At 50.9% G+C, this 25,926-nt stretch overlaps 2 protein-coding genes and 1 long non-coding RNA gene across 3 annotated transcripts in view; 2 read left to right on the top strand and 1 right to left on the bottom strand.

The window, feature by feature from the left end:
* The window catches only part of LMF1 (lipase maturation factor 1), a 147,799-nt gene extending 144,627 nt beyond the window's left edge, over nucleotides 1-3,172 (bottom strand). Inside the window, 1 exon segment of the mRNA XM_064725768.1 lies at nucleotides 2,844-3,172. Within this exon segment, the coding sequence (XP_064581838.1) occupies nucleotides 2,844-3,057 (214 nt within the window). The 5' untranslated portion in view covers nucleotides 3,058-3,172.
* On the top strand, nucleotides 1,715-7,288 carry LOC135454053 (uncharacterized). Its single transcript, XR_010442020.1, has 3 exons — nucleotides 1,715-2,893; nucleotides 6,377-6,446; nucleotides 6,618-7,288. It is a non-coding gene; the product is annotated as an uncharacterized LOC135454053 (long non-coding RNA).
* A 2,579-nt stretch (nucleotides 7,289-9,867) lies between these two features.
* On the top strand, nucleotides 9,868-14,645 carry SOX8 (SRY-box transcription factor 8). The gene is made up of 3 exons (XM_064726127.1): nucleotides 9,868-10,533; nucleotides 11,656-11,894; nucleotides 12,560-14,645. The coding sequence occupies exons 1-3, from the start codon at nucleotides 10,091-10,093 to the stop codon at nucleotides 13,291-13,293; spliced, it is 1,416 nt and encodes a 471-aa protein (XP_064582197.1). The 5' UTR covers nucleotides 9,868-10,090; the 3' UTR covers nucleotides 13,294-14,645.
* Nucleotides 14,646-25,926: the final 11,281 nt, after the last annotated feature.

The following is a 25,926-nucleotide window of genomic DNA, read 5'->3' as shown; positions in this document are numbered from 1 at the left end:
TGAGCAGAGGGATGGAGCAGCTCTGCTGGGAGGGCTGGGATCGTTCACCTGGAGAGGAGAAGCTTTGGGGTGACCTCACTGTGGCCTTCCAGGACCTGAAGGAGCCACCAGGAAACAGAGAGAGACCATTTCCAAGGGATAGAGGGACAGGACAATGCTGTAAGGACCAAACCTCACAGAGCCCTTTCAGCTGGATCCCCTTTCCCTGCCCTGCCAGCAGCAGGTGGGGTTGGTCTCTGACCTCTCCAAACCCTCAGATCTTCTCCCACCTCCCATTTCCAACCTGCCTCTCACAGCAGCTGCTTTGCCAGGGACTTCCCAGGCTCGGGCTGCTTCTGGAAAACCCCTTCAAAAGACACAAAAAAAGAAGAGGAGAGCAAAAGCAAAGGGGGAGGGCACACAGAGGGACACTGCACACCTGCCTTGCTCTGCCCGTCCTCCTCCCACACAGGAAGATCCTCAGGGAAAACATCTCCCATACCATAGCAGGCAGTGAACACCCCCTTGGGAATGGGGTGGGGGCAGGAAGGAGGTGACAAGCCCTCAGAGCACACTTTGGGGTCACTGCACACCCCAAATCGTGTTTCTCTCCACCCCATCCTCAAGGTGCCTCACTCTCCCACCCAGAAGGGGAACAATCCCTGAGCTCCCAGAGCTGAGCCCCCATCACATTCCCCAACACCTTAACACAAATCCCCCCCCAGAGGAAAGGGAAAGGAAAGGGTTACACATGAAAGGGTGAAATGAAAGAAGGGGGGAAACCATCCCACGGCTGAGGAATGTCAAACTGTCACAACGGCATCAACCGTCTCCTCAGCGAGTCTGAGCCTCGGCGCGCGCGGAATCGCCGCGTCTGGGAGAAAAATCAGCTGTCACACTAAACGCTTCCATCTCCAGAAAAAAACCTGCGAGAGCAGCTTGGCACTGAGGCACAGAATTGTTTTCTGCTGTTTTTAAAGCCAGGCACTCCAAAGAGATCAAAGGGCAAAGCCTCCTTCCCACTGGAGCATCCAGGGGAATCTGCCCGCTCGCACACAACAAGCACTTTCCACCCCACAAATTCTTGAGGGGCACCTCTCCTGCACTGCCAGCCTCAGCCCTGCTGCCTGCAGGAATGTGTCCTGTCTCAAAGCAGGCCCAGCTTCCTGGCTTTGCTTCATTTGGCTCACCCCAAGGCAGCAGCAGAGCTCCCCAGGGCCTGAGCGCAGCCAAGCACAAGTTGCACAACAAGCAGGTGAACTTTTCCTCTCCTCCACCTCTTCCCTCAACAAGGGACACAAACATTCTCCTGCCCTGCTCCTTCCAGCTTCAGTACCCCAAACTCTCCCTCTGCCACCCCACTCACCAAAAAGTTTCCCCACCCCACACTACAGAGGTATTTTGGGGTCTCCCCCCAACTTTCAGCCATTCTCACTCCTCTCTCCTACTTGAAAAACCACCACAAAGAATTATCCCCCTTTTTTAGCAGCCCACATTTACTCACCAACCTGCAAACTCAGCTTCACTCTCTGGCCCAGCCCCTCCCAGCCTCCTTTTCTCCTGCAGCCCATCAGTTTCAATCACTTCCACCTGTAACTCACCTGAACCCAATCAGATCCTCGTTCCCCACCTCGTTGTCCCAGGTGTCCCACTCACCACAAGGTCCCACACCTGTGATTTCCACCAATTCCCACCCCTCCAGCCAACTCCTGCTCCATTCCCACCCCCAACACCCCTTTGGTCCCAGGTGTGGCACATTTATCACCCCAAATCCACCCTGGGCAGCAGCAGCAGCTTCCATTGAAGGCACAGCACAGAGCACTAATCAGTTTTTCATAAGGAAACTGCAAACTGAGCCACGGGAAACTCAGCAGCCTGGATTTACACACGGGGGAATATCAGAATCGCTTTCATTTTGACTGAAAGAGTCATAACCTCGCATTTCACCGAGAGCTGAAACCAAACTAGAACCAGAGCACGTGTCAAAGCCGTACAAAACTACAACTCCTGCATGGTTTTGATGCAAAATAATCTAAGCAGGCTGGCAGGCTACAAATTCTAACGATTCTGTGGACAAATCTGGGGCAAGTTTAGAATTTGTACCGTAGTGTGTTACTTGTCAGTTTCGGTTTCACTGTAAATATTTTTAAGCGGAGCACCAGTGGGCTCCGAGCACAGCTCTCAGTGCCAAAGCGAGAGGCAAAGGAGCACGGCAGAGGCTGGAAACTGCTTTCACTGTGGAATATTTTAAGGTCATGTTGACTCTAGGTCCTGGCTGTTGGTGGTGTTGGCACCCAGGGATGGCATCTGTCCCTGCAGTCCTGCTATAGGACAGAGTTCCTCTCTTGCACTGTGAGCTTGCAGCTTCAAGGGAAAGGATGAGCAGCTCCAAGCAGCTCTGCTGAGAGATGCCAGCCTCGTGGTGTGAGCAATGCTCTCCTTCCAGCTCCACCAGCTTCCAGCATCACTAACCCCATCCAGCCATCCCCAATCCACCAGGAAAGTGGGACGGGGAAAGAAGAGACTCATGGAATGTGCAGAGGTTTTATGATCATCCACAATGATCATAAAATCATAGAATATTCCCAAGTGGGAGGGTCCTGCAGGGATCGTCAGGTCCAGCCGCTGTTCCTGTAACATCCCCAAGGATGCCACCACGTGCTTGGGAGCGGAGGGCTCCTCTGGCAGCTCTGAGAATGTGCTTATTCCCTGGGGAGCCTGCTCAGTGCCCCAGCACCCTCGGGGGATGGGAAAACGGCAAAACCTCTCCCTGTTCTCCCCCAGCCCTCCCTGGCACAGCTCCAGCCGTCCCCGGGCACCACTCGGGGACAGCGCGGGGGGATCAGCGCCCGCCCGGCACTCACAGTACAGGAAGGCAATGGAGCGCAGCAGCACGATGCGGGTCAGCCAGAAGGTGCCCGGGGAGAGCGGCGGGGCCGCGGCAGCGAGCCCGGCCTCGGGGGGCTCGGGGGATGCAGCGGGGGCCGCTCCGGGAGCTCCATCGGGGGCTCCGGCCCGGCCCGGGCGGCGCTGGCGCAGCCCCGCGCTGGGAGCCGCCATGTCGGGCACAGCGAGCATGTGCGGCCCGGCGGGGCGGGCCGTGAGGGGACACGGCGGGGACGGGAGGAAAATAGGGGGAAAACGGGCAGAAATGGGAAAAAACGGGAAGAAATGGGGAAAACGCGCTGCAAAGCGGCGGCGCCGTGTCGGGCGCGGCGAGCGTGTGAGGCCCGGCGGAGCGGGGCATGAGGGGACACGGCGGGGACGGGGAGAAAACAGGGAGAAACGGGGCAAAAAGGGCAAAAATTGGACAAAAGGGGCAGAAATGTGGTGAAACTGGCAGAAATTGGGAGAAACTGGCAGAAATGGGGCAAAAAAAAGGGCAGAAATTGGGGAGAAACTGATAGAAATGGGAAGAAACTGACAGACTGCACTTCAAAGCGGGGCCGCCGTGTCGGGTATAGCGAGCGTGTGACGTGAGGGGACACGGCGGGGATGGGGAGAAACGGGGCAAAACGGGCAGATATGAGGCAAAAAGAGCAGAAATGGGGCAAAAAGGACAGAAATGAGGAGAAACTGGCAGAAATGGGGCAAAAAGGGCAGAAATGGGGAGAAACTGACAGACTGCACTTCAAAGCGGCGCCGCCGTGTCGGGGACAGCGAGCGTGTGACGTGAGGGGACACGGCGGGGATGGGGAAAAATAGAGGAAAACCAGGAAAAACGGGCAGAAATGGGGCAAAACGGGCACAAATGGGGCAAAAAGGGCAGAACGCTCTTCAAAGCGAGGCCACAGTGTCGGGTATAACGAGAGTGTGCGGCCCGGCGGGGCGAGACGTGAGGGGACACGGCGAGGATGGGGGAAAACGCGGAGAATTCTCTGCGAACCGGCGAGAAAATGCAAAGTTTTATTTAAAAAATTAAAATATTAAATAAAGTAAGAGGCCAGCGCGGCTGCGGAGGTGTGAGATGTCTGGAGCGTCTCTGACATGAGGCTGAGGGAGCTGGGGCAGGCTGGAGGAGGGAAGGGGAGAGGGGATCACATCTATTAAAATATTTCCAAGGGGTTTTGGGGGATGATGCCGGGCTCTGTTCTGTGGTGCTCAGTGACAGGATGAGCAGTGATATCCTAAGCTAAATCAGAATCCAAATTGCAGAATATTCTGGTGTAGAAGGGACTGGCAAGGATGATGGAGTCCCTTCAGTGAATGGCTCACATTGGAGTTGTCAGCAGCATGCTTGGACTGGCTGAGCTCAGGACAGATTAACACAACAAATTCCATCTCAATTTATAGAAAAACTGGTTTCCATGGAGGTGGCAGGGCTGTGGAACAGGGAGGGTGTGGATCTCCCTCTCTGGAGACATCCCAAAGCCACCTGGACACATTCCTGTCACTTGCTCCAGGTGACCCTGCCCGGGCTGAGGAATTTAAGTTCATTTGAAGTTCAGTTCCTCAGGTTTTCCTCATGGTTTGGGTTGGGAGGGACCTTAAAGCTCATCTAGTTCCAATTTTAGGCACCTTCCACTATCCCAGGTTGCTCCAAGCCCCATCCAAGCTGGCCTTGGACACTTCCAGGGGCAGCCACAGCTTCTCTGGGAATTCCATCCCAGCCCCTTCCACCCTCACAGGAAAGGATTTCTTCCTAAAATCCCATCTAAATTCACTGCTTAAAATACCACCATGATTTGTATTTTAAATAATTTACAGACATCAAACACTTGGCTGCATGGAGTTCATAAATAGTATTTTTGAACGTAAACATGCATTGAGTATCCCCTTAGTAAACACCTCGGTGCTGGTCGCTGAGAAAGCATCTGCTATCAGGTGTAACATTATTCAACACTTCCCAGCCTCTAAACCAGTCCCTTCTAAATGCCCCTTTTGTTTTTCCAGTTTCCCATCACTGCTGCTTGCATTGTTCTCCTTAGGAAAAAAAAAATAGAAAAAATGCCACATAATGGTGCATTGTATAGGGAAGGAAAAATCAGCTGTTTGTTAAAGGCCACTGGAATACTGCAGTTCTGGATCGGCCACGAGGTTTGGAGAGGAAAATTTAGATAGATGGGAGCTAATGGTTTCCTCCTTTGTGGGGTCTTTTACAGCAAATTCCACATTAAACGGGGGTGTCTGTAAAACAAACTGGATAATTGAGGAAATTACTGCAGGAAAGTGCAAGGTTTAGGTTAAAGTTTAGCAAAAAGGGAAGAGTCTTTGGGGCTGGGAGGGGAATGCTGAGCTGGGTCGGTTTTTATTGCCCGAGGGTCACTCTGAGATGTGCCCCATCATGGACCAGGAGCACCTTCCAACAGGACAAGCTGTAAACTTTAAACCTAAACCAGCAGAAATGTGTGAAACTTAACAGGACTCGAGTCACATAACAGGCAGTGGAAGCTTTTCCTGGAAGATGATTCAGAAAGAAAAACATGTGATAAACCGGTTGATTAGGACACCAAATGACGTCTTTTCTGTCCCAAATGTGACTCGAGGATCTTTGTGTGTCCCTCCCAGCTCAGATACTCTGTGATCACACAAACCCCTTTGTGGGGACCATCACCTGTGCTGGCTTTTCTGCTCACTTCTCCATTTCTTCTTTTATTTTTATCTGGCGACTTGAGGAAAGAAAACAGTGCAGAAATAACTCAGACAAGATTATTCCAGAGCGAGCTTTGGAGCCTTTCAAGCCTCCAGGGGAAGGCGATTCATGAATGCCAGGCGGGCAGGGGCATCATTGATGCTCATCTCCATTCACCCAGCCACCCCCAACGCCACATCCCCTATTTTGCTGTGTTCCAAACCAGCTGCAGGAGTGCCAGGGGAACAAGCCTTCACTGTCACAGCAGCCAGCAGCTGTCCCCAGCAGCACCCCAGCCCCGCTGGCTGGCCCTGGCACCCGAAATCGCGCTGTGTTCATTCAGCTCTGGCCTTTCTCCCCTCTGGCTGCCAGGATTTGGCTTGAAAGGGAGCAGAGAGAGCTGAAATGAGGAGCTTGGGAGGCAGCATGAGCACGGGGGGCTGCTCTGAAGGGAGCAGACGTGCAGCTGTGGATAATGCGGGCACACACCGAGCGCTCAGCTGCGCTTGCTGAAGGGGACGTGGGCACCTCACAGGGAATTCGGGAGCTTCCTTCTGCTAAGCCATTTCTTTGCAGCAGTAATAATTCTTCCCTTTAAAATCCCCAATTTTCCCTGTGGAAATCTAATCCTTAACTCCAGGATTAAAGGAAAGGATTTTTAGAGGAAGAATCACCTTTTTTTCCTCATGTATTAGTGCAGGTTAACGAGGAGGGGCTGGTTCAGAAGAGGGATCCTTCAGTGGTTCCATAGGACAAGCAATGAATAATCACAATAATCATAATTAATCACAGTAACCCCTATTATTTTGAAAAGCTGCCATCCAGGCTGTGCTGTGCAGGAGGAAAGAAGAGATCCAACACCTCGCCTAACATTTAATGTTTAATTCATATATGGGTGAGTTTTGATCCTGCATCCCAGAGCACATCCACGGGCTCCAGAGATTCCACGTGCTCTCATCCTCTAAAAATGCCTTCCCTGGCTGCCACTGGAAAGGAAATTTTTCCTTCCTGGCACGAGCAGGGCTCTGCCTGCTCTGGAGCCAACGCACACACTTTATTCCTGCAGGAGGAAGGGGTATGGAACAGAGGAACCGGGATGGGACATGGAGCAGCCTCCATCCCACAGGGGTGCTGAGGATTCCCGAGTGAGAGTGTGATGGAGCCAGGCACACAGACCTTGGATTTACTCCCTGATTCCCAGAAACACTGCCTGAGCTGGCCAGGAACTTTCTCAGAGGCCACGTCAGAAAATGAAGCAATATTCCAAATATCAGCCTCCGCTGTGCCCACTCTGTCAGGAAGAGCTGGATCTGTTCCCCCAAATCCTCTCTGAACTGGGTGCGCTCCTAAAGCTCCAGTGGGCCACAGGAACCTGGGTTGTGCCCTCCTGTTGGAGATTTTTTCAGGGATGGCCTAGAAGGCAGCTGTGAGGAGCAGATTCTCACAGCCTGTTTCTGTGAACAGCAGAGGTTCTCAGGTTATTTTTAACTACAGGTAAAAGTGACAAACATGAAGGCCTTGAGAGCCTTGCACATCAGAGTTCTCAGGCAGCTTTCTCATAACAAGTGGATGTTCTATCTTTGGCTGTTTTGGGAAAGCAAGAATAATTTTGAGAACCCAAATCTTGGTATTGGAAACATAAGGAGGGGTTGTTATGTTATCTCTGACCTATTGTGAGCTCAGATTTTGCAATATGCATGAAGTGAATTAACACTGTTATAAAAGGTGCCTGATTGATGAATAAAGTGGAGTCGATGGCTGACCAATGCAAGGTGGGTCGTCTCTCCCTCCGACTTCAATACCCTCCCAGATGTGCACCCTTTTCCTGGGAATGCTGATGTCAGGCCTGTGGGATCCTGCCCTGCAGCTCCAGCCCGTGCCCATCCCTGGGCAAACATCCCCATCCTTTGTCATACAAAAATCCGGCCACGAGACCCCGCGGCACAAACGGCCCCACTTGAACCCACTTGTTCCCCGAGCATTATCTCATTCCATTTCATGGCTGAGCGAACTTCTCAGGAAACCAGAGCTCCTGAGCACCTCCAGCTCCCTCCTTTCCCCGTGTTCTGGCTGTGTGAGGGCAGGAATTGTGCTCCAACCCCCAGGAGCGACACGGGAACACGCAATGGTTGGTGCGGGATCGGGGACGTGCAGCAGGACACGTTCCCTGCCCTGCTCCCGGGCACGGCCTCATCCCCGAGCCCATCTCTGCAACAAGAGGAAACAACCACCCAAAGTCACCTTCCTCCTTCTACCTGTGCTGCACAAAGAAGAATTCAAGCCTGTGGGCTGGGAAGTGCAATTCCCTGCCCCAGGCAGGGCTGGGGAGCCCTGGAAGGCAGCAGCGAGCAGGGGAGAAAACCAAAGTCTGTAATTCCTCCTGTCCTTGGGGGCTTCTTTCGCAGGGATCTTTGGAGCTGAAGACAGGGAGCAGAAAAAAGGGGTTCTTGTTCCCATTCCTACCTCCAGAACTCCGAGCATCCCACAAATCCCTTCCCAGCCTCAGTCACGCACTGAGGTTGGGATCTTCTGAGGAAGGTGCTCCGCAGGAGGGGCTGGGCTGGGAAAAAATGGACTAAAAATAGCGATTATTGCTTGGACTCAAACCTGGATAAAACAGATGAAACACTGGAATTCTGTGAGTCAAGGTAAATTGCCTAATGAGACAGGATTTATAGGAATATGCATTAATTATGGGTCACAGGAGAGGGGAAAAAAGATTTTCCCAAGTGTCCAACAGCATTGCAAAGTCACCAATCCACAGCCCAGGGAAACATAAACTCATCCCTAATCTCATTAAATTTTAGAAGAAAATTTCAATTATTCAATTAGCAAGTCCAACGTATTTAGTTTACCTTGAGACTTAAAATAATTTTTCTTTTAAAAATGCTTTGAAAATTGTATTTCAAATATGTCAGGCGGCAACTCTGCAAACAGAAAGCTGAAAACTGGGAAAATTACAGTTTGGGGTTTTTATAAAAAGAATAAAATTAAATCCTGCTTTGCCATTTGAGAGAACAAATTAATTTTCACATAGAAGGCAGACGAATATTCGGGCACATTTAAACACATTTAAATTCAAAGCATACAGTTTATTTATTACACATCACAATAATTAAACAAAAACCACCATGTTCTTGGTACTTTTTAAACACTAGAACGCCTGAAGCCCAATTTCTTATTTTTTCCCCTGTTAATATATCGTGACCCTCTATTTTTCCGAGGGGAAGAAGCAAATAAAACTTGAATTTGGGGAGTTGTTTTTATTTCCCCCTCCCAGTCGCAATTAGAAGGCTGAATTCCGCGGATAATTAAAATCAAATGCTCCAAAGAAACGCTGGAAGACCAGGACTGGCTTAGAAAGGGACAACTTAAACTGACAGCCGAGATTTTGGGGGTCACCCTCCCTTTTTCCCCCATCCAAAGGCTCACCCCGAGGTGCCGCATCCTCCTCCGGCCGGGACCTCCCGTGCGCTTCCCGGTGCTCGGGATGGAGCCGGCTGCGGGAAGGCTGCGGGAAAAGAGGAGGGAGAGTCGGGGAGGGGACACGGAGGGTCTCGTGTCGCTTTTTTCCAGCGATTCCGCGATTTCCTCCGTTACTCGCCCGTTGGGGAGAGCGGGGCCGGAGCGGCGCGCTCGGGGCTGCGGGAGCGCACGGCCCGGGGGCACCGGGATGGGCTGCGGGGACACACAGGGAGCTCTGCCCGCCCGGCCACGCACCGACCGCCCCGAAAACCCATGGAAAAGGGGATTTGGAATAAAATAAAATAAAACCGGCGGTCCCACGGCACCGCTCCGCCGTCCCGGAGCCGCTGCCGCTCCGCCACCCCCGTTCCGCGGCGCTGGGGAAAGGACGCGGCCGCTCCATCCCGCACCCGCTGCCCCGGTACCCTGCTAGCAAACCGGGCCCCGGCTGCACACCGGAGCGTGAAACACATCCCCACCGTCGGGGGGTCCCCGCCAGTACCGCGCGGCGGTGAAGCACCCGGACGATTTGCAGCGGGAAAAGCACAGAGGAGCCGAAAGAGGCAGCCGGAGCAGGGAGCCGGAACAGCAGCGGGCGGCATCCACCGGGCCCGGGCGGCAGCGGGACCCTCAGCGGGACCCCGCGCTGGCGGCGGCTCCGGCCGGCGGAGCGGGAGCTCTGGCACGGCGGGCGGGCGGCACGGGCCCGCCGTGCGGAGCCACGCCCCTTATGCAAATCTCCGCGCCCTCTCCGCCAATGACGAGCGGCGGCGGAGGCGGGGCCGCTCGCCCTGCCCTTAAAGTAACTTGTTGCCAGGGGCCCCGTTTCGCACTGGACGTGGAGCGCGGCGCTGGCAGCGCGGGGCCCCGGCGGCGGCGGCGGCAGGACCGGCTGCGGAGCGCGGGGGGTAGCGCGGATTTTGAGCTGAGTTTTGAGCGTTTCGCGTCTTTTTTTCCTCCTAGAACTTATTGTTTTTTACTCCTTTATCCCGCGGCGCCCCGCGGAGGGTGCGCGGCCCCCTGACCACCCCGGGCGGGCACAGCGCGCGGCCGGCCCGGCTCTGCCGCCCGCCGATGCTCAACATGACCGAGGAGCACGACAAAGCGCTGGAGGCTCCGTGCAGCCCCGCGGGCACCACCAGCTCCATGTCCCACGTGGACTCGGACTCGGACTCGCCGCTCTCCCCCGCCGGCTCCGAGGGGCTGGGCTGCGCCCCCGCGCCCGCCCCGCGCCCGCCGGGCGCCGCCGCGCTGGGGGCCAAGGTGGACGCGGCCGAGGTGGACGAGCGCTTCCCCGCCTGCATCCGCGACGCCGTCTCGCAGGTGCTCAAGGGCTACGACTGGAGCCTGGTGCCCATGCCCGTCCGCGGCAACGGATCGCTCAAAGCCAAGCCGCACGTCAAGCGGCCCATGAACGCCTTCATGGTGTGGGCGCAGGCCGCCCGCAGGAAGCTGGCGGACCAGTACCCGCATCTGCACAACGCCGAGCTCAGCAAGACCCTGGGCAAGCTCTGGCGGTGAGTCCCGACCCGACCCCGCGTCCTCCGCGGGGCTGCGCGCCCGGACCCCCCTCCCAGCGCTTCTGTAAAGCTTCTGCCCGCTTTGTTTTTGTTAATCTGGGGGTCTCGGAGCGATCCGAATGGCGGCACCATCCCCTCCCCGAGCATCCCGCGAAGGACACAGCGGTGCCTGCTCCGAAAAATCCCCCGAGCAGGGGCTTGGGCACCCTCGCTGTGCCGCGGGTGGATTTTCCCTCGGAGATGCACAAGCCCTTCCCTTGCCTGCGGCTTCTCCATCCCCACGCGATGAGACTTTTTTAATGACTTGTTTTATGGCTTTTCCTATTTTTTTTTCCTCCTTTTGGCTCGCTTGATGCTTTACAAGCTATAAACGCAGCTAAACTCATTTTTTAGCAGTTATTTTAACGAGCTTCCTAATTTCCCTGCTTATCTGCTCAGTGCTGCCTGGGGATGCAAACTTTTATTTGCTGAGCAGCATCCGAGCCCGCTTTGCTTTCCAAGGCTGTTCCCCGAGCCGCGTTTCTCCGTGTGCTTTATCCCGTGGTATATCGTGCTTTATCCCGTGGTATATCTGCCTGTACCTAATTCCCATCTTTTCCTGCCCGCTCGGGCCAGCGATGCTCCCGCTGCGGTTTGAGCCTCTCCAAGAGTTTGCAAAGAGAGGTGTGGGCAGGGGACAGAGAGTTTGGAAAGCAATAATCCCATCCCTGGTGCCTTGGTGGTTTCTTTGTAAGCACCAAACAAAGCTGGAAATGTTTGTGGCGGTGAGGGGGTGGCATTTGCAGGGCAAACATGGGAATTGTGTTTTGTAATTGTGTTAGAAATGTGGAAGGGGGATTTTGTTTTGCCCAGTTACCCCTGTCTATAGTGGTCGGGTTTTTCAGGCTGCTGTAGTTGGTATTTTAATCCGGTTTTTTGCCGTGGATTTTAACTCCTTTTTACCACAGCTAATTAATTTTGTAGTTAACTTGCCGGGTACTCGGATCCGTGCATGGGAAGCGGGGATGTGCGAGTCTAAAAACAAGAAGAAAACTTCTAAGGAAAAGATCCTAATTTTGGCTTTTTGATTTTTTTCCCCCTCTCTTCCTCACTAAAACAACCAACCCCTTAAAAAACCAGTTTATTGAGCGAGAACGAGAAACGTCCCTTTGTGGAGGAAGCCGAGCGGCTCAGGGTGCAGCACAAAAAGGATCACCCGGATTACAAATACCAGCCCCGGAGGAGGAAAAGCGTCAAAGCCGGGCAGAGCGACTCGGACTCGGGGGCTGAGCTGAGCCACCACGCCGGCACTCAGCTCTACAAGGCGGACACGGCGCTGGGCGGCATGGCCGACTCGCACCACCACGGCGAGCACGCAGGTAAAGGGCGGCATTCCCGCTGCTCCTGTGCCCTGGGGGTGGGATGGGATCCCGCTGCTGCCCGCCGTGCAGGAGGTGTTGTCCCAAGAGCTGTGATTGGGAGCGTGGCCGTGGTTTTCCTTAGTGAGTGCTCTTAGAGCTGGCTGTGCCATAGGGAATGCCAAAGCAGCGGGACTCCAGCGTCCCTGGGTGGGGAGAATTAATTATTCTGGGCTAATTATATAATGGGCTACTAAGGGGTCCTGGGGCAGAGCTTCCCAGCACTGGGAACTGGTGTGCTGACAGCTTTTGGGAGCGCTGGGAATGTCCTGCAGCCTCAGACCCTGCTGGCATCATGGCCCTGGGTCCCTCTGCCTTGGGACCCGCAGGGAGAGGATGAGCTCCATCGTGGGCTTCACTCTGTGAATGCGCCCCTTGGGGGGATCGGTGCTGCCAAAGCGATCCTGATGGGCTCAGCGTGCTCCCAGCTTCATCCCATGTCCCGTGTTGAGGCTCATCCCAGGGGGACATGGTCACAGGGGTGGACATTCAGTGTCCAACATGGTGCTGCAGATTTAAATCCCCAAAGGGAGCAATACCAGACAGGTGAAACCCGTTTATTGAACGGTGAAGGAGTTGGGTGTTGTGTGGTCACTGCTGAAACCTCGCTGTCCCTCCATCCCCAGGCCAGCCCCACGGACCCCCCACGCCTCCCACCACCCCCAAAACCGACCTGCACCACGGCAGCAAGCAGGAGCTGAAGCACGAGGGCCGGCGCCTGGTGGAGAGCGGCCGCCAGAACATCGACTTCAGCAACGTGGACATCTCGGAGCTCAGCAGCGAGGTCATCAACAACATGGAGACCTTCGACGTGCACGAGTTCGACCAGTACCTGCCCCTGAACGGGCACGCGGCGCTGCCGGCCGAGCACGGCGGTGCCGGCGCCTCGTACGGCGCCTCGTACGCGCACTCGGGCGCGGCCGCGCAGGTGTGGACTCACAAGAGCCCGGCCGCGGCCTCGCCCTCAGCGCCCGAGCCGGGCCAGCAGCAGCGGCCCCACATCAAGACGGAGCAGCTGAGCCCCAGCCACTACAGCGAGCAGCAGGCGCACGGCTCCCCGGCGCACTCCGACTCGTACGGCTCCTACGGCGGCCAGGCCTGCGCCACCTCGGCCGCCCCGGCCGCCAGCGCCGCCGCCGCCTCCTTCTCCAGCTCGCAGTGCGACTACACGGACCTGCAGAGCTCCAACTACTACAACCCCTACCCCGGCTACGCCTCCAGCCTCTACCAGTACCCCTATTTCCACTCGTCGCGCCGCCCCTACGCCACCCCCATCCTCAACGGGCTGTCCATCCCGCCGGCGCACAGCCCCAGCGCCAACTGGGAGCAGCCCGTCTACACCACGCTGACCAGGCCTTAAAGGATTCCCCGGAGCCTCGCGAGGCTCCCCTGGAATTATGCACTAATGAAGGAATGAGGAGGAAGAGCGTGGAGTGTTCCAAAGTGCCTCCTGAGCCGCTGGGAACTTTCTGCTGGTCGCCACCTTGCTTCGAAACTCCCCCCCTGAAAGGACAGAGCTCTATTTTTGTTGTTTTTTCTTTGATTCGTAGGATTTAAGTAATTCAAAAAACTGAAAAAAAAAAAAACCCAACCAAACAAAGGACAGAAAATTTAAAAAAAAAAAAAAATCAAGAGGTAAAAATAAAAACAAAAGGAAAAAGGACCGGCGATGCCTTTTGAGTAAATGAAGGACAAAATGTTGGACTGAGCCGAACTCGCTCGGCCTGGAAGTGCAAAACGTGGAGAGAGAGAAAGAGAGGGGGGAAACAAAACAACAACAAAAAAATCTGTTTGAGACTTTCAGGGTCTATTGCAATGTGAGGAACGGACCAACCTTGAGGGCAGGAACTCACTGGGACCAACAGGGATGAGCCCCAAAATCCCAGAAAAATCCCGTGGGAAGAGTCTGATGGGACCAACCAATTCAGTGTCTGAAGTGTTTGTTGATTTTTTTTTTTTTTTTTGTTTTAGTCAGGAGTTCTTCTAAGCAAGGTTTGGCTGTAATTAACATTTTGTTTTGGTTTTTTTGTTTTTGGAAGCTTCAAATGTTTTTGGTTGTTTTGGTTTTGTTTTTTTTTTTTTAATCTGTTAAATATGTATTTATGTTCTGTATTATTTTGTCTTTTAATTAATGAAGTCGTTTTGTGCAAAACGAAAAAAAAAGTAGAATTTTTAAAAGATTTTAAAGATGGGGGAGGGAGCCTAAAAAAAATAGTGGAGATGATACAATAAACTGGTGTTATGAGTCTATAGATTTTCCTTGGTTTTTGGGTTTTTTTCATTTTGGAACCGCTGCAGGAGCCGTGCTGGAGAGAGGGACTGAAGGAATCCGCCTGGAAACTCCAATGGGAACGTCAAATAACGAGGGGGGGAATTACTAATTCAGCTGGGAGGCTCAAATGCTGCCTGAAAAGGGCAGGTGATTTTCTGGCCACCTGTTTTGGGCCGTTAAAATCGGATTTCAGGAGTCTTCGGAGGCTTTCAGAACCAGGACTGCTTTAAAGGAGCTGTAATTCCATGAGAAACGAGCGACTTCTGCTTTAATTTTGGCTTCTAGGGACCAGATATCATCCATCAAGCTGTGAAACTAAAATCTCCTCCACTAAAAAAATGGGTTTAGGGTACTTAGTTTTTAGACTAATATTTCATTGATATATTTCTACTTCTTCCATTGTATGCTGAGCATATAAATAACCATCTATTTTATGGGAACTCGTGCCTTTAAAAGCCTTTGTAAATCTAAACCCACCTTTCAGAGGTTATTCATCTTTTTACCTTTTCTACGTTTCCTACTCTTTTTTCTAAAAAATATTTTTTTGCATATTTCCTTTCGTGGCGGGGGAGGGAGGGACACGCTGGGCTGGGGGAAAAGACAAAAAAAGCTCATTTTTATGCAATCTATTTTTCTGTATAAAGTTTGAAAGACTTTTGGTTGTTACTGATCTGTTCTCTTCACTCGCTTCTGACTAAGCAATGCTAACTTTTGTACAGATCCATTTGATAAAATTAAAAAGTGCTTTTTATCAAGGATGTGTTCTGTTTTCTTTCTGCTTGAGCCTATTTTCTGTGCTGGGAAAAAAAGCCTTCAGCTTGGAAGGCGATGGAATCTTCAAAATAAAATATTTTCATCAAGGATTTATTTCTCTTTTAGTCTGGATTTTTTTTTTTCCTCGCTCCTTTCCCCTGCGCTTTTTGTGTTTCTCTGAGGTTTTTTTTTTGTTTTGAAATACAGATAAATTAATTTGATTTTTCCTTTAAGAAGGGCATTTCCATGCCCGTAATCCTGAGGATTTCAGACTGCAAGGTTTTAGCCCCAGCTGATTTTCCTCCTGTAGGGAATTTACAGGAAGAAATTCCCTTTTCTGCTTGGTGAGCCCTGGTAAATAAATCCCTCTGAGTTAGGAGAGCGACCAAATTACAAGTTGCACGCCAGGCTTGATGTATTTCTTTTTTCAACGATGTATTTCTTTTTTCAACATTGTTACATCCGTAACTTTTATTTTCCTTTCTCACAGCAAACATTCCCTCCCTGTCCTGCTTTTTGTCTGCGAAGCGATCCCAACCTGGGGAGAGGGGAAAAATTGGGATTGAGGAATTCCGGCCCTTCCTGCTCGAGAGGAAAAGCTGGAAGGCGAAGGGGGAATAAATGTGATGACAATTAATGAAGCTGCAGCTCATTAAGGAGGGCTGGATTTGGTGTTTGCGGCCAAGAGGGGCTGGAAGGCGACACCATTTTCTCCGAGCTCCTTTCCAGAGCTCCTGGCAGGGGGATTTCATCCCAGCCCGAGCCAAAGTGCGCCGTCATTCCCTTCCCTTCCCTCCCTCTCCTCCTCCTCCCGTGACTCTGCACATTTCCCTCATTTCCATCCTGATCTGTGCCTGGAAAATGGATGGGTTTTTGGCTCTGCCCTCCAGGCTGGGACAGGGAAAAGGAAATAAAAGGTGAGGTCAGAACGGTTTTGGGGATGATCTTTGCTTTTTCTGCTGGATGTTGGGTGGCGCAGCTTGGAGTGGCTTCGCTGGTGGCTGATAAAACAAAATCAAAATATCTGCGTGAGATGAAATGGTGAATCGCACAAAATAACGGCGTTAAAAATGGAAATTCACCCCAAAATATCAAAGGTGGCACTGAAGCCTGGTTCCTGGGAAGGGGCTCTGTGCATCCAGGATGGATCCCTGCCTCCTTCCCTTCTCCCAGCCAGGAGCTGCAGGATGAGCTCTCATCCCAAGGATTCCGCATTCCCACCAGGCAGGTTTTAAATCCACTTGCTGTGCCCGCAGTTGGCTTTACTTCCCCTAAGCTTTGCAAAAATAAATTGAATTTTTACTGGTATTTACAGAAATAGGGTAATTAAATTGTATATTTTAATATAGATCTGTGTTGTATTTTACCATGGAATTGGGGCTGGGAGGGATCCACAAGGATCACGCAAATCCAATCCTGATTTTAGATATCACAATTCTATATTTTTTTTATCCATTCCATAGCTTCGAGGGGTGGCGGGAGCTTTGGAATCATCAAATCCTGGAATGGTTTGGGTTGGAAAGGAGCTGAAAGCTCATCCTGGTCCCAGCCTGGGCAGGGACAGCTTCCACCATCCCAGGATGCTCCTTCCAGCCTGGCCATGGGCTGAGGGGCTGGAGAGCTCCAGGGAGCGATTCCAGGGGATTTGTGGGGCTGGGGGTAAAACCCAGGGATGCTGCAGAATGGATGTGCAGGAAGGTGCCACGCAGGTAAAATGCAGCATCCTGAATAATCCAGGGCTAAAATTCAGGGTTTAGGGGGAGCTGGACATCCCCAAAATCTCCCAGATTTCATTCCCTACTCCTCAACTTACACTTCCTCTCAATTTCCCATTGGGCAGGAAAACACAGATGAGTTTTTACCCAAAAAAAAAGATAATTTTGATCAGAAATTGCTGCCGCATTTCCACGTTTTGTCTCCTCTCCCCTTTGCTGCTGCAGGCTGAGGGAGCAGAAGGATTTTCCAGGAGTTTTCCAGGCTGAATGGCAGCATTGTGTGTCCCTGCTCGGGGCCGGTGGCTCTGCGGAGTCAATGAGATCAGGTGGAACCAGCGCTGCCTTTTGACCCCTGGCTGCCAACAGAAAAGGCTTCTCAAGATAATTGCAGGAATCCACGGGCGAGAAAAGTCCCTGCATTTCATTTCTGGAGCAGGGAATAAAGAGTGGTGCTGTTTAGCTCAGACACTGCTAGTTAGCAAGAAAGAGGAAATTAATTTTATAGACCATATCCACATTCTTTCCTGCGGGCTGGGAAAAAAAGTCCCTCCCCATCCTCCTTGTTTTAATTTTTTCTGAAGTGACATCAGCTCGTGTTAAACAATTTTTTTTTTTTTGGTAGGTTTGCAAAGAAATGATTAAAAGGCATTTTTATGACAGCCTTGAGCTTTAATAAACTTCCACACAGGGATGTCCCTGCCTCTGCATCGACCTCTGCCCTCTGCCACCTTTGTATTCCCAGCGCTGCATCTTCTCTGTGCCTGGGATTTGGGGAAAACAAACAAAAAAAAAAAAAAAAAAAAGAAATAGAAAATAAAAATGCCTGGAGATGTGATGTCATTTGGGATACAGGAAAAGCCTTTTCCAGCTGATCCTGGGAGGGCAGAGCTTCACTGCCACAGGGATTGGGGAGCAGGAGAGGCACATCCGAGCCCGTGGGAGGGTTTTGGTGGCCATCAGAAGGTTTTGGTGGCCCTGGGAGAGTTTTGGTGGCCATGAGAAAGTTTTTGTGGCCATGGGAGGGTTTTGGTGGCCATGAGAAAGTTTTTGTGGCCATGAGAATGTTTTTGTGGCCATGGGTGGGTTTTGGTGGTCATGAGAAGGTTTTGGTGGCCACAAGAAGATTCTGGTGGCCACGGGAGGGTTCTGGTGGCCATGAGAGGGTTTTGGTGGCCATGGGAGGGTTTTGGTGGCCATGAGAAGGTTTTGGTGGTCATGGGAGGGTTTTGGTGGCCATGGGAGGGTTTTGGTGGCCCTGGGAGAGTTTTGGTGGCTATCAGTGGGTTTTGGTGGCCATGAGAAGGTTTTGGTGGCCATGAGAGGGTTTTGGTGGCCATGAGAAAGTTTTTGTGGCCATGGGTGGGTTTTGGGGGTCATGAGAAGGTTTTGGTGGCCATGAGAAGGTTTTGGTGGCCATGGGAGGGTTCTGGTGGCCATGGGGGGTTTTGTTGGCCATGGCTGGGTTTTGGTGGCCACGGGAGGTTTTGGGGTCCATGAGAAGGTTTTGGTGGTCATGAAAAGGTTTTGGTGGCCACAAGAAGATTCTGGTGGCCACGGGAGGGTTCTGGTGGCCATGAGAGGGTTTTGGTGGCCATGGCTGGGTTTTGGTGGCCATGGGAGGGTTTTGGTGGCCACAAGAAGATTTTGGTGGCCACGGAGGGTTTTGGTGGCCATGAGAAGGTTTTGGTGGCCATGGGAGGGTTTTGATGGCCATGAGAAGGTTTTGGTGGCCCTGGGAGAGTTTTGGTGGCCATGAGAAAGTTTTTGTGGCCATGGGAGGGTTTTGGTGGCCCTGGGAGAGTTTTGGTGGCTATCAGTGGGTTTTGGTGGCCATGAGAAGGTTTTGGTGGCCATGGGAGGGTTTTGGTGGCCATGAGAAGGGTTTGGTGGCCACAAGAGGTTCCGGTGGCCAAGGAGGGTTTTGGTGGCCATGGGAGGGTTTTGGTGGCCATGAGAGGGTTTTGGTGGCCATGAGAGGGTTTTGGTGGCCATGGGAGGGTTTTGGTGGCCATGGCTGGGTTTTGGTGGCCACCTGAGGCGGTGGCCCTGCAGTGACCCCAGCGTGGCACAGCCCTGTCCCCACAGAGCTGGGCTGAGCTTCCCTTTGGGAACCTTTAAGGAAACTCCAACTGTGCTGGAAAAGCCTTCAGGGCCCTGAGTTTGGACTGAGGGCTCTGAGGGCAAATTCCTGAACAGGAACTGACCAAGGGCTCCAAAGCCCCTTTGTGGGGTGGGAGGAGGGAATTTCCCATCAATTCCTGACTGTCCACGAGGGACACATGGAAAAACCCCAGGAGACAACAATGGCACAGCCCTGCCCCTCCTCAGAGACCCTGCAGGGGCTCCTCAAGGTTTTTTGGGAATTCTCCACATGGACCCAGTGAGGAGACTCTGTTGCAGACAACTTTTATGGAAAATCCTTTCCTTAGGGTTTTTCCTCCTGAGAAGCTGAGAGGCCTCAGGAACAAAATGCAAACATTGATTATCTGCTGCTGTGGAATGCAACAGGTGCATCTGGGATTGGTCTCATGTGGTTGTTTCTCATTAATGGCCAATCACAGCCCAGCTGGCTCGGACAGAGAGCCGAGACAGAAACTTTTGTTATCATTCTTTGCTATTCTATTCTTAGCCAGCCTTCTGATGAGAACCTTTTCTTCTATTCTTTTAGTGTAGATATAATAGAATAGAATAGAATAGAATAGAATCTAAATTATATATGATATAAAAATCATATATAATATAATATAATATAATATAATATAATATAATATAATATAATATAATATAATATAATATAATATAATATAATATAATATAACATAACATAACATAACATAATATAATATAACATAATATAACATAACATAATATAATTTATATATAATATCTATATATAATTTAATATAATGTATATCATAAAATAAAACATCAGCCTTCTGAAACATGGAGTCAGATCCTCGGTCACAGGACCCTGCAGAGGATCCCAGGATCCCGGGAGAGCCCATCCAGCCCCAGATCCATCCCCTCTCCATCCCCTCTGCAGCAGCACCAGCTGGGCCAGGGCAGAGCCATTCCCAGCCCATTCCCAGCCCATTCCCAGGCAGGAATTAGGGATGGCACCAGGCTGAGGCTTGGGGAGGGGAAGCCATTTCCCACATGAGTCAGCAGGAGCCGTAAATAATCCCCCCAGAGATAAACCCCAACCACAGCCAGTGGGGTTTGTTCCAAATTGCTTCCCTCACTCCCTGCACCCCCAGCCTGCCCAGCAATCCCTGCCCTGGGCTGGGTGCAGGGGGTGCTGCTGGTGGGATTTTGGGGATGGGAGCCCTCCAGGTGCTCAGGGTGGGTGTCAGACTGTGGGGCTCCTGTCACGGAGTGTTTGCAGAGGTTCCAGCTGGAGTGAATGAGGTGGGAAGGGAGTTTGTGATATTCCAGGCGTCATTTCTATCCATAAAGCCACTCTGTGTGCATGGGAAAACTCAGATTGAGCAGAGCTCAGACACCAAACCAAGCCTGGCTCTGCTGCAGCCCAGCGCCACAGAGGGCTGGGACACTGTGGGGTCACTGCTGCCACCAAGCCAGGGCCTTTTCCCAGGAAAAGTTGGGATAAAGGGGGCGGCTGCTGCTGGAATCACAGCTCTGCCCCTGCAGGCTTGAAAGAGCCGCCAGCATCGCTGCTGACCCCCATTAAAGTGCTCCCATATGGCCCCAGAGCTCAGGCAGGCCCAGGGTGTCACTGCAGGCTCAGGGCTGACCTGATTTAGGGCAGCCTGGGTTACAGAAAGCCAGTTGGACACACTGAGTCAGGTTTAAAAGCCCCTTCTTTCAGTTTATCTTAAATTAATTAGGGGTGAAACACAAGCTGCTCCTAATCCAGAATAGGAGGGGTTCCCTCTGTGCTCTGATCCCACTCTGGGGCTGGGATGGTTTGGGGAAACTGAGGCAAAGGCACTGCTGGGGTGGGAGAGGAGGGATGGGGAGCCACACACCTGTCCCAGCACGGCATCTGACAGCCATCCCACCCCAGAACATCACACAGACCCTATAGAACATCACACAGATCCTATAGAACATCACACAGACCCTATAGAACATCACACAGATCCTATCCCAGAACATCACACAGATCCCACCCCAGAACATCACACAGATCCCATAGAACATCACACAGATCCTATAGAACATCACACAGATCCTATCCCAGAACATCACACAGACCCTATAGAACATCACACAGATCCTATAGAACATCACACAGATCCTATCCCAGAATATCACACAGATCCTATAGAACATCACACAGATCCTATCCCAGAATATCACACAGTTTCTATTCCAGAACATCATAACCATCCCACCCCAGAACCTCACAGCCATCCCAGCACCTCACGCTGATCCCATTCAATCCCTTCACCCTCATCCCAGCATGAAATCTCATCCCCATCCATCCCTCCCATCCCATCCCATCCCATCCCATCCCATCCCATCCCATCCCATCCCATCCTATCCCTCCCCTCCCATCCCTCCCATCCCATCCCATCCCATCCCATCCATCCATCCATCCATCCATCCATCCATCCCGTCCCGTCCGTCCCGTCCCATCCCATCCCATCCCACCCCTCTCCATGTCCCCTCCTCTCTCTCCCCCTCCCTGTCCCTGGATTTGTTTGTGGCTGTGTGCTCAGGCAATATTGGGGCTGTCAGAGTGACATTCACACATTTACCCAAAACACCTCAGCCTGCCTCTCTCCTCCCCTCTCTCATCCCCCTCCTCCTCTTTTCCTCAATTTTTTTTTTTTCCTGGTGCGTGTCAAAATTCCCAGAGTGGGGCTGGGAAAGGGTTAAACATTTGGAAAGGTCTTGTTTGAGGTAGAGTGAATTTTAACCACCACACACATAACGAATGCACAGCAGCCTGAATTGCTGGTGAGGAGCCAAGAGCACAAGAGAGGAGCTGCTGAATTTTAATGATTCATTATTGCATGGAAGGCCTTTGTCTTCCTTTATCCGGTGCACAATAAAAGAATTAATTGGACAGAAAATGGCAGGGCAAAGAACTGACAAGTCATTAAGGGGCTCTGAATGGCTGATTAGGTGCACATTGGGGGTGGAATTTCAACTGCACTGTTGCAGCAAGGGCTCCAGAATAATAATGGCATGGCACAGTTTATATTTTGTATGCAGTACCAGAAAGGCCTTTCTGTCGGCATTGTGGGGCTATTTATTCTGCTGTCTATTTAGCCATTGTTGGCATTGTGCTGCCAATAAGAATGCGCAAACAAAGTTGGGATTTTTTTTTTTATTTTCTTTTTTTTTTTATTTTTTTTTTTAGAGGTTTGGGGGGGGGGTTGGATTTCAACTTCAAAATAATTGGGGAAGCAGAATCTCGCTCCGTGCGCGGTTTTATTAATTTTGCTCTCTCTCTCTCTCTCTCTGTGTGTGTGTGTGTGTGTTGAGGACTGGCTGTAAATATTTAGACTTGCCAGAAGGAGCTTCATTTAGCACGGGGAAAAAAGAAGGAATAAACTTCTCCTGGGTTTTTTTTGTTGGGTTTTTTTGGGTGGGTTTTTTTTTTTTTTTGGCTTTTCCCGTTCCCAACGAGCCTCGAAGCCTGGGCGAGCGCTGCCCCAGCCCCAGGCCCGGAGGATGCAGCCCAAGGAAAAGCAGCCGAGTGGAATTATCGGTCGCTAGGAAGTGCCCGGGACACCGCGCATCCTTCGGGGCGGCCCCGGCCGCAGCCGCGCTGCTGTTGTTGTTGTTGGTGCGGAGTTTAAATAAAACACAGACACACACAGACACACACACACAGACACGGGAGGGGAAAAGGCAGGAATGAAAGCCCGGCCCGCTGGGTAGGTGTGATTCCCATGAGGAATGGGCTTGGTTGTTAAAAGGAATAACAAATAGGAATCGCAGTTTGCTGTCAGGGCTGGGCGCAGCTGCTGCGAAGTTGCAGGGGGAGAAAAGGGACTTTAATGGAGATCCAGATTCTTTTCTCCTTTTTTCCTTTTCCTTTTCCTTTTCCTTTTCCTTTTCCTTTTCCTTTTCCTTTTCCTTTTCCTTTTCCTTTTCCTTTCCCTTTTCCTTTTCCTTTTCCTTTTCCTTTTCCTTTTCCTTTTCCTTTTCCTTTTCCTTTTCCTTTTCCTTTTCCTTTTCCTTTTCCTTTTCCTTTTCCTTTTCCTTTCCCCTTTTCCCTTTTCCTTTCCCTTTCCCTTTCCCTTTCCCTGCTGATTTATCTCACCCAGCCCCTCTGGAGCATCCCTGGAAGCTCCTGCCAATGAGATGGGATGGATTGGGATAAATTGGGATGGACTGGGAAGGAGAGGGACGAACAGGGATGGACTGGGACGGACTGGGATGGACTGGGACGGACTGGGATGGACTGGGTGGATTCCAGCTCTGCCTCCCATCCCAATCCATTCCCCATTCCCAGCCCAGGGGGTTTAGGAGCCCTCCCACCCCTCACAGGGGTCCTGGTTGGAGGGCACAGGGGCAGCTCCATCTGCTCCTCCTCTGCCTCTGATCCCAAATTTCCCCGTCTGGGATGAATGGGAGCAGAGGGAATCTCATCCCTTTGTGATGCCATTGGGGTGATGGCTTTAAATCAAACAAAATCAATTTAAATGAACTAAAATCAGTTCAGAGTGGATGTCAGGAATGGTCTGTACAGTGAGGGAGGCACTATAAAAATCTCTGGGAGGTTCCCAAAGAACCTGTGGGAATTGTCCCTGCTTTTCCCACATTTCCCCTCATTTCAATTCCCCTGGAGGCTGCCGGGCAATCAGGGGTTAACAATATCTGTGAAAACAGAATTTGGGTGTCCTGCAGATGGATGAGCTGCAACCCAAAACTTTGTTGGGAAGGAGGAAAGGGAAAAGCAAACAGGAGCTGGAACCAAAAAATGCCCCTCCCGGTAGGATACAGCAATGAGAGTGAAATAAAATGTTTGTTAAACTGAATATTCAATGAAACAAAAATATTTCAATAAAATGCTGCAATAATATTTGAGGAGTGGCACTCTTCATTCAGACAGGGAAGGGTTGTGTGGCAAACACAAATAAAACAGAATAGAATAGAATAGAATAGAAAAAATAAAATTAAATATAAAATTAAATAAAGTGGAAAGGTAACTGGTTCCACTGAAGTTTTTTCTTCCTTCAGCTTCTTTACAGTGTGAAAGAAGAAAAAAATGTTATATCTAATATATTTAATATATTTATATACACTTATATTTAACATAATTTTATATATTTATATATATTTATTCTGTATATCTAGTGCCATTTGTACTCCAATATTTTAGATATAATTTTCTGTATTTTATATATCAATATTTAAAATATATGTTTATATATTAATATATTTACAAATATTATAAATATATTATAATTTTATATATGTATAAATATATTATATTTATATATAATATAGTTATGTATCCTTTTAAATTTATTTCTCTAAACTTATTTATATGTTTAATGACTTTTAAATATATTTTAATATCTGGCTCGTGAGTGAAAAATCCTGAGTTTTGGGTTTTCCCAGGGATACATTTCTAAATCTTTGGGAGAATCCACTCAAGCCAGGATAAATCCTGATTTTTGGGTCTTCTGAGGGATTAAATTCCTAAATCTCTGGGAGAATCCAGGGAAGGCAAGGCTGTGGCAGTGCTGCTGGGTTGGGGAGGGTGAAGGAGCCTGGCCAGGGCTGTCCTGCAGGAAGGAAGGGTCAGCCTGGGGCTCCCTCAGGGAATTCCAGGTGTGAATTCCAGAGTGGGAATGGGAACAGCAGATCCCAACTGGGGCTGTGCCCTCATCCCACCCCGGCTTTCCCGGGAATTGCCGTTCCCCACCTGCCAGGAGCTCCCAGCCCAAACCTCAGGACAGGATTTCCAGCCTGCAGTGGCTCCACCAGCATCCCTTGGATTTCCCCTTTTCCCCAATTACAGGGATTTGTTTTTATTACCACCATGGGCTTGTTCCAAACCCAGCCAGCTCAGGGAAAGCTTCCACAGGCTCTTGGATCTGAGCTCCTGGATCAGGCCGAGGCACTCGGGGGAGATTTCCCTATAACAAATTATCCATTATTTGCTGGTTCTTATTTAATTATCAGCCAGGAGCTGCAGGTATTTCCCTTCCACGTGCCCTGGGATGGAGGAGGAGGCTCCCACTGCCTGCAGGAGGATCCCAATCCCACAAAATGGGATCACTTGGGTCCATGGGGTTGTGTCCCAGGTTGTTTGGAGCTGAATATTCCTGACACCAAACACCAGGAGGTGAATTTTGGCCAAGGTTCCTCCAGCCCAGCCTCCCCTGCCAGCTCTGTGCCCAACACCTGCTTCACCTTTTTGGGAAAAGTCCCTGGGATTGCCTCAAACCTCAGCTGGACACAGGACTTGGTGGGATTTGAGGCGTCCCTGCTCCGTGGGCTGAGCTTCAGCTCTCAGGGAGCTTTGGAAAGGTGGGAAATTGGTGATTTTGACCTCTTGGAGAAGGTAGAAAATGAAGATGTTTTGGGGTTCTTATCCCTCAGGGTGTTTTTCCTCACTTCAGGTGTATCCCATGGAGCATCAGGGAAGCAGAAATGTTTTAATTCCTTTAAAACCAGTGAGTTTTGCCATGGAGACTCCCTGACTTTTTGGAAATGGGCTTTGCCTTAAAGCTGCTCTTGGTGTGTCTCATCCCACCTGGGATCACCTGAGCTTGGGAATGACCCTTTTTCCCCAACCCTGGAGTGCTTTCCCCATGGATTCCCTGATGCAATGGAATATTTGGAGAGAATAATTCCCAAGGCTCTGCCTCCATCACGGAAATCTGATGGTGCTGCCTCTGATTTATTGGATTTGGGGAGGTGGGATGGGATCTGCTGCTGCCCAGACCCGTGCTAAGAGAATTCCACCCCTTTTCCCACATTGGAAATCAGGAATTGCAGTGCTGGATCCAATGCTTGGCTATTCTCTGCAGGACTGCAGCAATAACCAAGTCCTGGAGGAAAATCTTCCCCCTGGGGACACCTGTGCCTCCCTTGGCAATGGGATTTGGTGCCATTTCTGGAGGTGTAAAGCTCCATAGCAGCAGTTAATATATGCATACTTTGGGTTCCCTCATTACCATTTCAGTTGGCTCGTTTACATAATAACACAGAACAGAAGATCATTTGCATAAAATTAAAAAAAGGGGGGGAAAAAAATCAAATAACTGAATGTTGCTTTTATTTGGAGAGGGAGCCTGTGAAGTTATTTATATCCCCAGAG

Source organism: Zonotrichia leucophrys, chromosome 14, assembly GCF_028769735.1.
Source record: "Zonotrichia leucophrys gambelii isolate GWCS_2022_RI chromosome 14, RI_Zleu_2.0, whole genome shotgun sequence".
NCBI lineage: Eukaryota > Metazoa > Chordata > Aves > Passeriformes > Passerellidae > Zonotrichia > Zonotrichia leucophrys.
Note: the sequence above shows the minus strand (reverse complement) of the source record. Positions and strands in the feature narration are given on the sequence as shown.

Excerpts from the sequence above, each read along its gene's own strand:
- SOX8 (XM_064726127.1), top strand. The coding sequence starts at position 10,091 with ATGCTCAACATGACCGAGGAGCACGACAAAGCGCTGGAGGCTCCGTGC. Across the intron at positions 10,534-11,655 it reads ACCCTGGGCAAGCTCTGGCG|TTTATTGAGCGAGAACGAGA; the intron begins GTGAGTCCCGAC and ends TTAAAAAACCAG. Across the intron at positions 11,895-12,559 it reads CCACCACGGCGAGCACGCAG|GCCAGCCCCACGGACCCCCC; the intron begins GTAAAGGGCGGC and ends CTCCATCCCCAG.